Source organism: Culex quinquefasciatus, chromosome 3 (assembly GCF_015732765.1).
Source record: "Culex quinquefasciatus strain JHB chromosome 3, VPISU_Cqui_1.0_pri_paternal, whole genome shotgun sequence".
Lineage (NCBI taxonomy): Eukaryota > Metazoa > Arthropoda > Insecta > Diptera > Culicidae > Culex > Culex quinquefasciatus.
The window spans coordinates 1446543-1456338 of record NC_051863.1 but is presented as its reverse complement, the minus strand read 5'-3'; the positions used below and the strand labels follow the sequence as shown (position 1 = coordinate 1456338).

General features: G+C 39.9%; 2 protein-coding genes across 4 annotated transcripts; one reads left to right on the top strand and one right to left on the bottom strand.

The window, feature by feature from the left end:
- Positions 1–326: 326 nt before the first annotated feature.
- Positions 327–4931, bottom strand: LOC6040494 (fumarate hydratase, mitochondrial). 3 transcript variants are annotated; one of them, XM_038263757.1, is made up of 3 exons: positions 4688–4931; positions 752–1895; positions 327–692 (listed from the first exon to the last, which is right to left on the bottom strand). In XM_038263757.1, the coding sequence occupies exons 1-3, from the start codon at positions 4793–4795 to the stop codon at positions 430–432; spliced, it is 1515 nt and encodes a 504-aa protein (XP_038119685.1). In that variant the 5' UTR covers positions 4796–4931; the 3' UTR covers positions 327–429. The 3 variants fall into 3 exon arrangements, with proteins under 3 accessions (XP_038119685.1, XP_038119684.1, XP_038119686.1); XM_038263756.1 differs by lacking the exon at positions 4688–4931 and adding an exon at positions 4382–4521; XM_038263758.1 differs by lacking the exon at positions 4688–4931 and adding an exon at positions 2048–2207.
- A 605-nt stretch (positions 4932–5536) lies between these two features.
- LOC6040493 (telomerase Cajal body protein 1 homolog) lies at positions 5537–9772 on the top strand. The gene is made up of 2 exons (XM_001849827.2): positions 5537–6798; positions 9432–9772. The coding sequence occupies exons 1-2, from the start codon at positions 5599–5601 to the stop codon at positions 9624–9626; spliced, it is 1395 nt and encodes a 464-aa protein (XP_001849879.2). The 5' UTR covers positions 5537–5598; the 3' UTR covers positions 9627–9772.
- The last annotated feature ends 24 nt before the right edge of the window (positions 9773–9796 follow it).

The window sequence follows — 9796 nt, the reverse complement described above, 5'->3', positions numbered from 1 at the left end:
TAATAATTTAATAATTTAATTATTTAATAATTTAATAATTTAATAATTTAATAATTTAATAATTTAATAATTTAATAATTTAATAATTTATTAATTTAATAATTTAATAATTTAATAATTTAATAATTTAATAATTTAATAATTTAATAATTTAATAATTTAATAATTAAGCTTAACATTTGAAGAAAATTTCTACCGGAACCGTCTGCATATTATTCAAATGGTGTTCGAAAGGCATTCCGATGATTGATAAAGTTTAGATGCTTTGAGCTTCGAAAACCTCACGTTTTCAGGGGACTTTTCGGCGCAATGATAAAACGACTCTCTTCGTTTTACGACACAAAACTCTTCTGTTCTTTATAGAAAATAATAATAATAAGTAAACAATCAAAATTATTCACCTGATTCGCAGTGCTCTCTTGCTCCTCCTCACTTCGGTCCCAGCATGTTCTCCGGGCGGACCCACTCGTTGAACTGCTGCTCGTTCAGGTAGCCCAGCTTGAGGGCGGCCTGCTTCAACGTCGTGCCCTCCTTGTGGGCCGTCTTGGCAATCTTGGCCGCCTTGTCGTACCCGATGTGCGGGTTCAGCGCCGTCACCAGCATCAACGACTCGTTCATGATCTTGTCAATGTTGGCCCGGTTCGCCTGGATGCCGACGACGCAGTTCTTGCTGAAGGTGCGTGCGCTGTCGGCTGGTTTGACGGGAGAATTGATTAGTTTAGGTCTGTTTTTCGGGGTGGAGGTTACTTACAGAGGAGTCGGATCGATCGGAGTACATTCGAGACGACCAACGGTTTGAACACATTGAGTTCAAAGTGACCGTTGGATCCACCGACGGTGACGGCGACGTTGTTGCCCATAACCTGAGCGCAAACCATGGTCATGGCTTCGCACTGGGTTGGGTTGACCTTTCCGGGCATGATCGAGCTGCCGGGTTCGTTTTCTGGCAGGCTGAGTTCACCGAGGCCGCAACGGGGACCCGATCCGAGGAATCGGATATCGTTGGCGATCTTCATGCAGCTGACGGCGATGGTGTTGAGGCATCCGGAGACCTCGACCATGGCGTCACGAGCGGCCAGCGCTTCAAACTTGTTGGGGGCAGTGACAAACGGCAGGCCGGTGAGTTCGGAGATTTTGGCGGCGCATTTCTCGGCGAATCCGATGCGCGTGTTGAGGCCAGTGCCGACAGCGGTACCTCCGAGGGCGAGCATGTACACGCGAGGCAGGCAGGCTTCAATTCGCTGCAGAGCAAACTCCATCTGCTGGACATAGCCGCTGAACTCCTGGCCGAGGGTCAGCGGAACCGCATCCTGGGTGTGAGTGCGGCCAATTTTGATAATGTCCTTGAATTCGTCCGACTTGGCCTTCAGCGCATCGTGCAGCGTCTGAATGGCTGGCTTCAAATTTCCAGTCAACTCGCGGGCCACCGAAATGTGGATCGCGGTCGGGAAGGTATCGTTCGAGGATTGCGACTTGTTGACGTGATCGTTCGGGTGAACCGGCGTCTTGGAACCCAGCGTGCCGCCCATCAACTCGATCGCCCGATTGCTGATGACTTCGTTGACGTTCATGTTGGACTGAGTGCCAGAACCGGTCTGCCAGATAACCAACGGGAAGTGATCGTCGTACAGCTTGCCCGAGATGACATCATCCGCGGCCAGGGCGATCGCGTCTGCAACCTTCGGGTCCAGACCGTACTCTTTGTTGACGAGGGCCGCAGCCTTCTTCAGAATTCCCATGGCAGTGATGACCGGCTGGGGCATCCTTTCGGTAGGTCCTCCGATCGGGAAGTTCATCGTGGAGCGAACGGTCTGCGCGCCATAGTACTTGTCGTTCGGCACTTTCAACTCGCCAAAAGTGTCCGACTCGGTGCGGAAGCCAACGTCTTTGCTAGCCTGAAGAAACAGAGAAAAGACAAAAACTGATTATTCCATACGCCTAAGGGGCTCGACACGTCGACGTGTTATGCAACTCCAGCTGAACTTAGAGCTCGTATGTTTGTACAAATTAAAATTCCACAATTTTGCCAAAGTTTAAAATCAATTACCATGACTTGAAACAATTCCCACGATAACCAGCCACAATCAACAAGTTCGCTAAATTAACAGCACCAAGTGGGGGCAACAGAAACAAAAGTTAAAGAAAACACACACAAAACAAACAAAAAACGCGACTTAACTGATGAACGAGCACTCGCTTACTGAGTCGTGCTGAGAGTGTTGCTGGGACGTTTTTCTCGCTCTCTATTAAATGACCATGATTGCATTCGCACACGGCAACAAAACAAGTTAAAAACCTGATTTACTGAGCTGCAACGGACAACGGACTCTCTAGACATTCGCATTTTTTTTTTTGTTATTTAAATAAAAAATTTAATCCCTTTTGAAAATGTAATCGGTAGTAATAAAAAATAAATAAAAATCAATATGGATCGATTTCTATTTTTTTCTAGAGACCTATCCTATAAGACGACATCCAGAAATGACGTAGTATTTTAGTGTAAGGATCAATGGTTCTGAAGGTGTAAAACGATCCCTATAAAATTATTGGATTTTGAGCATTATAGGCTCGTTCATACAAGTATCCATCACAAAATTTGAAAATTGTAAAGAGATTTTCTGATCGATTTGTGATCTTCAACAAAGTTGAAGTTAATTAATAGTACCTTTCAGAAAAATGCAATACACTCTAAACATTTTTTTTTTATTAACATTTCATCACAAAAAGTAAAATTCAAAATAATTTTTTTTTTTAAACTTATTTCAGTGTGTTAAAAAAAAGTCAAATTTCCAATCGAAAAGAAACAAATTATTTTTGATAACGATAAGCCGGGATCCGGTTGGTGTAAGCGTGGTTGACTCTCACCCAGTCGACCTGGGATAGATCCCAGACGGTTCCGAAGGTTTTTTTCGAGACGAGATTTTTCGAAAAGGGTTTACTGCCCCTGATCGCATAAATGTCCCATATGCATTTTCATCGATTTCGAGTTATTGATGCAGTTTGATTGAAAATTGTGTACTCTTTCGAAAGAGCTTATAACATCCAGTAGGGGAAATCTACCCATTTTAATCCTAATAAGCGGTCGTGTTTGAATGATGCTGGATAATCTAGAGTCTCCCTTGAATTTTACTAAAACCAAGTACACCAACGAGTAGAGCAAGTTTTTGTGAACATTTCTGTTTATTTTCACTTTCACTAAAAGTTATTCTATTTCTTTACCAAGCATTTAACAAAAAAATTCCCAAGGGTATTCTAATCGAGGCGAATGCATTGGGCCACGCCCATTTTTCTAATATCGGCTTAGTTCTTTTTTCTTCCAACACTCTGTCGAGTGTTGCCATTTGCGCTGACAGTTCAAACGAACACTCACGAAAAGTGGCATTTATAGGGAAAGTTTCCTGGCATCGCTGGCTGTGCTGCTGGTGGTGTTGACGGCCAACCTTTGTTCTTTTTTGCCTTCGTCTCTCGCTCGGTTTTCTTCAGCCTTCGAGTGGAATGCAAAGTGAAAATTGAAACGTCAAACGACTTGGCGCGTTTGTTTTTTTGATGGCGCTTGCTAATTTATTACATTTTTCGGGATTATTCTTCAAGTGAGTGCCTTACTAATGATCAAAAGAACATGTTGCCGGTAGTTGGAAGCAATTTCATATCTTAAGCGCCGTGAAAAAGTAAGCGAAAGTGAAAAGTTAATTTTGGCGATATTCATTAAGCGTTTGAGGGATTCTCGTGTGTGTCACTGTGTGTGCCAACAAAATGATGAGAAGTGGTCTCGCAAAATACAAATTATGATCAAAAGTGCATTAAATGTGATCTTTTCGGCCAGTAAGTGGCATACATTTGCGTGCTTACTCGAGGCGGTGCTGTTGCTGGTAAGTTTATAGCCCAAATAGTATTTTTGGAGCTTTAATCGAGCATCAAACTCTCCATATGACGAAGATAGGTGTTTGATTGGAAAGGGTAGATTTCCCCTACTTTGTTCTAGAAATCAAGAGGAAATCCAGTTTTTTCGCGAAAATTTAACACGTAGCCTTATGGATGGGACAGACTTTAAATGCGTTTTTCTCAGCTTGCTGTTTTTGCATATGGGACATCTATGCGAACATGGGCAGTTTATTAATTGGAAAGCCACAGGAAATTTAACTAGAATATTTTTTTTACGTTGAATTTTGCAAAATATCTTCCATTGAAAAAAAAAAAAAAATTAATTGCTTATAAATATCTTTGATTTTTTGTCGACGGTGTTCAATACATTTCAAAAATCACTATTTTTACACGTAGAAATTTCAGTCACAATCATAACCTTATTTATTCTGCAATTTCTGGACAAAACATTTTTAATAAATCTGCTAATTGGACTGTTTATTATAACATCCATACTAACCAACTTTACTTTCTTGCTTGGTATGAAATCACTCGACTCGTCACCACTTTTGATATCGATATCAGACATTATTGCAAGTGCTAATCGAATGAGCAACCAAAAACCGCGTTCTATCGGACCGGAATCAACCATAAGAGTGAAGAATAAGAATACAACAACAAAACCAAAACCACAATAACTTGATAGTGCTTATCAACTAAACTTTCTGTGGTAAACCTTTTACCGGCACATTTTTACTTAAAACCAAAAAACCTCATCCGATTATGTAATTTTCCGACTTTTTCCCCATTCCAAAAAAATGCTCACCTTGGCGGTGGTGGCCAGCGCCCTCGCGGACTGCTGCTGGGCGATCGCGGCCAGTTTGGCCTGACCGCGGAGCACGGCCCGTGACAGGTGGAAGATTCTGCACGCCATTTCGGTGAACTTGTTCAAAAACCCGGGAGGATCGGCGAGAAATGCACAACTTTCACCACCGCGAGATGCCGATGAAAAACCACAACACAGGCAGGCGGAGGAGGAAGAGAATCTGTGTGTTGACGGGAGAGCAAAAGGTAAAAAATCGCAAATTTCGTTTGTCTGTGGTTGTGAAAGCACGGCGGATGATGTTGCCAGTCTATTTTTAATGTTTTTTTATTGATTGTTTGAATTTTAAAAACTACAATTACAAAAAAATATATATATTCCGGATTCAAATAAAAAAAAATACGACAATTAAAAAAATAAACACAACAAGGTTCAAAGAGATGAAAGAAAAACCTCCAAAAAAAATCAAAATTGAAAAAAAATGTTCAATGGACTTTTTTTTTAAATCTCCAGAACTATTTTCTGGTTCCCAGTCACGACGTTCTAGCAAGATTCTAGCAGAATTCTTAGAGAGCTGGATATTTTTAGAGCATTCTAGCAGAAATGTTCCACCGTTCTAGCAGGATTCTGACAGAACCAGCTCTGCTAGAATATTTCTTGACTGCCATGGGTTAAAGCCGAGGTAAAAGCTATTAAAAAAATAATTATTAATAATTATTTTTTAAGATCCGTACTAATATTAAATATTCATTAATTTTTTAGCATTTCTGGCACCTCTGATAAAATCAGTTTGAAATTCTGACATTTCCCGATGTCAAAATAGAGAATGACATTTCTCACTGTCGTCAAACAAAAACTAAACACGCTCAAAAAGAAGCATGCAAAAGTGCTCTTTTCAGATTTAGTAGGTTAGCATGTCCGCAACTAACGAATCGAGTGTTTTGGGAGAACCAAACGGCCAACCCGCGGAACCTACGGTCGATTCTGAGCAACAGTCCAACGATGTTGAAAAGATGGCGATTGATGAACCAGAACCTGCAGCTGTCATGGAATCAGATGAAGTCGAGGATAAGTTACTAAACGAAGGCGCGTCGGAGCCGGAATCGACCCTGCTGGATGAAGCCGAGCTTCTGGAAGAAACGACAGACAACCCACAAAACGGTTCCCGTCGGCACGAGCAGGACTTGTTCCAGTCACACAGTGTCCACGAGTTGGCGCGATGCTCGTGGGATAAGGCGGCCAAACAGAACTACGTCCGGGGATGTTTGTGGTCTCCGGATGGCTCCTGCGTGCTGTCGACAGTAAACAACGACGGAATGCACGTGTTTGAACTACCCACGGATGTGTACGGAGCGGAGAAGGTGAGCACTGACCGGCCTGTCAATCTGCTGGATGCTGCGGTACACGTTCGGGAGAGTACGTTGGTGTACGACTACCAGTGGTACCCAGGAATGCACAGTTCGGTGCCGGAAACGGCCGTTTGGATTGCTTCGAGGCAGCACGAACCAATCCAGATGTGGGACGCTTACACGGGGAAGCTACGCTGTTCGTACAAGGGATACAACGCGGTTGATGAAGTCGAAGCTGCTCTGAGTCTTGCTTGGTCGCTGGACGGGGCGTTCATCTACGGCGGGTACAAAAAGAGCATTAAGCTGTTTGACGTGAAGAGTCCCGGGAGAGAGATATCCTCATTCACCACCAAAGTGACAGCTTCCTGCATGACAGCGTGCGCACCGTTGCCCAACCTGATGATCTTCGGATCGTGGAGTCGTTCAATAACGGCGCTGGTCACCAACTCGGGTGATCAGCTCGCGGTGGGTCGAAATTCGACCGACTGCAGTCACAACGCGGGCGTCACCTGGCTCAAGTTTATTCCTCGGACGAATCTGTTCGTGTCCGGAGGTCGCAAAGATCCGAAGCTAATGATGTGGGACATTCGGCAGATGACAAAGCCGTACCACGTGCTGAATCGAGTTTGCGACACGAACCAGCGCATTTACTTTGACACATCGCCGTACGGCGAGTGGATTGTAAGTGGGAACACGGACGGAACGGTGCGAGCGTGGAACCTGCTGGAAGTTGATACGGCCCACAAATCGTACCAGCAGCTTAGCGTGAGTATTGCTATTTGTTTTGTTTTGATACAAGCATAAATAAAAAAAACCTAGTCAGTTCTTGAGCAAACCGTAATAACGAAAACTGTTCCTCATTAACAAAATTACAAAACAAAATTCACGAACCTGTTCAATACGGATGAGTTATACATATCTTGTTATCAAACTTAACATAAATTCAAATTAAAAATACCACCAAATTTCATGAAAACAAAACATATTGATTTGAAATAAGTTAAACCCCTTCATAACTTCTTTTAAAAAAATGCGATTTTAACAACCGCTTTTTAAATTTAAGTTAAGAATATAATTGAAAAAAATCGTCCATCTTTAAGTTCTACGATTTTAAAATAATCCACGTTTCTAAAAAAATCTAATTTTAAAACTCTAAAATTCAAAAATATTAAAATTCTAAAATTCTACATTTCTAAAAATACTTATTTTCCTAAATTATAGAATTCAACATTTTTAAATAATTTAACATCATAATATGCTGCTGTGGAACTTGTGGTTAGATCACGGCCCAAATGCTTTCTTGTTAATGTTATTGATATCAGTACTTTCGAGATCCCCTGAAATGTAATACACTCATAAAACCGGCCCGCCGGGTCAGCTAGCAGCGTTGTATTAATAGCAGATTCAGATTCTGTTAACGGAACCCACATTTCATAGAGTCATCAAGGAAGGAAGAAGACGTGGACATACCGTACAAAACGCGTCGAATTATTATATCGGAATCGTTGGGAGAAGGACCTTCTGTAATTCTGTAATTTCGGAATACATTCGTCCGGCTTCAGCTGAAGATTCATGCTGTCCCATGTTGCATGTTCGAAAATGGTTGGGAGAAGGACCTTGTGACATTATTTCATGACTACGGATTGATTCACTTTCACTTAGGTATATAATATAGCCCTGCTCGGGGGCCGAGAGGCTGGGGGATCAGACTACCAATCTAAAGGTGTTAGTTCGAATTCCACCTGGTTCCACTCGTTTTTTGTCAGTATTCAAAGTTCAATTCTAGTCAATAAATGTGAAGTAGACCGGTCGGGTATTAAACTTACCACTTGAGAGGCGAGAGCCGTTATAAAATTATAAAATTCTGAAAAATATTCCTTAAATTTTATTTTTTTTACACAATTTTATCTAGATTCTTAAATTACTTTATTTTTAATTTCCGATTATTTTTCCTGAAACTCCTACTACATTAAAAAAAATCTTTTAGACTAAAAAACATGGCGAAACATAGTCGTTGCCTAAAATAGTAGCTTATGAACAAGTTGCAAAAAGAGGATTTTTTCGGCACGAGTCGTACATTTATCCAACGAGGTTCACCGAGTTGGATAAATAAGAAGAGTGCTGAAAAAATCAAGTTTTGCAACGTGTTCCATACAACATTTTTTGCAATTCAGAAAAACACACAGTGAGTGAAATTTTAAGTCAAATGTTTATGTATTTTGTCCATGAATCGTTTAAATCAAAAAAATGTTGAAAAGTGTTACATGTTTGGCTCAAAAGTTGCGGGTATTTGTCCCCTAAAACATATAAAAAAATCTCGAAAATAAATAAAAATGCGTATTTTGGGAAATTGAGTTTTTGTAAAAAAAAATTTAATAAAAAAATCGGCAATTTTTTTTCCGTGTACCTATTTTTTCCCAAAAGTCCTTAAAAATACCTACAACTTTGCCCAAGACACCAAATTGATCAGAAAATTCATTCAAAAGTTACAGATATTCGAATATTTACGTACCATTTTTGTATGGACAGCTGCCAAAATTGTATGGAGACTTGTATGGGTTAACCAATGACACAAAATAGCTTCTTTGGTCATAGGGAAGGCCCTCACAAAGTTTGAGCCAAATCAAAAAAATACAAATAAAATCCATTTCCGGTTTTGGTAGATAATTGCTCAATATTGATTTTTGAGACCACAGAGTAGGGAAAAAACTCAATTTAGAAAAAAATTATATATATTTTTCCAAGATTTTATGGAAATTTTGAAGAATATGCATGCAACTTGGAATTCAGTCAGTAAAATTCTTAAATTCTACATTTTTAAAAAATCGCTGAAAATCTAAAAAAAACTTGCATTCCAGATATTCCATATCAAATTACATCACTTTTATTACGGGAAAAAATAAAAAAATCCTTGCTTTTTAAATTTGTTAAAAATTTTAAAATCCCATATTCTAAAATCCATAAACCACAAAATCTTGAACAAACCCCATACTTTTAATATGTTGGTAAATTTCTGACTAGAAAGCCTTTTAACAAAAATTCTAGATTCTATTTTTTTTATAAATCATAATCTTGCGTAAAATGCGTAAAATTCGCCAATATTTCAAAATTCTTCAATCAATTAAGTAGAAGTAGACATAAAAAAGAATTTTTAAACTTAATTTCGAATTTAAATTCAAAAAATCCTGAAACATCAAAAATAATATATTTTATAATTTTTTGCAAAAAATTGGTGTTTTATTTTTCCAATGAACATATTTTTTATCTATTTTTTTCCGTCAATTTCCTTCTTTCCTTCCTTCCTTTCCTTTCCTTCTCATCTCTCATTACCGTTTCTTACCAGCTCCGTACTAGAATCAAACCGCCAAACACTAAAAATATTTTTTCTTTCTTCCCAGTTCCCCCTGCACCGCGACTGCTGCAACGGAGTGTCGTTCCACCCGACCATGTCGATCGTGGCCACCGCCAGCGGGCAGTTCCACGCTTCCACGACTTCATCGGAGGAGGAAGAAAGCGCGTCACCACAACCAACGGAACCGGAAAATTCCCTCACCCTGTGGTGGATCGGCAAGACGGGACTTTCGGAAGAGTAACGGGGCGACTTTTGTTTTTCTTCTTTGTCCAATTAGTTTAAAATCTTTCTGCGTTTTAATCAATAGTAGAAGGGTTAAATATTTATAGTTTTATGTACAAAAAATAACAATAAAATTAATAAAGAATATTTGTTTTTTCTTTACGATGTGTGTGTAACGATTTGCTTTAA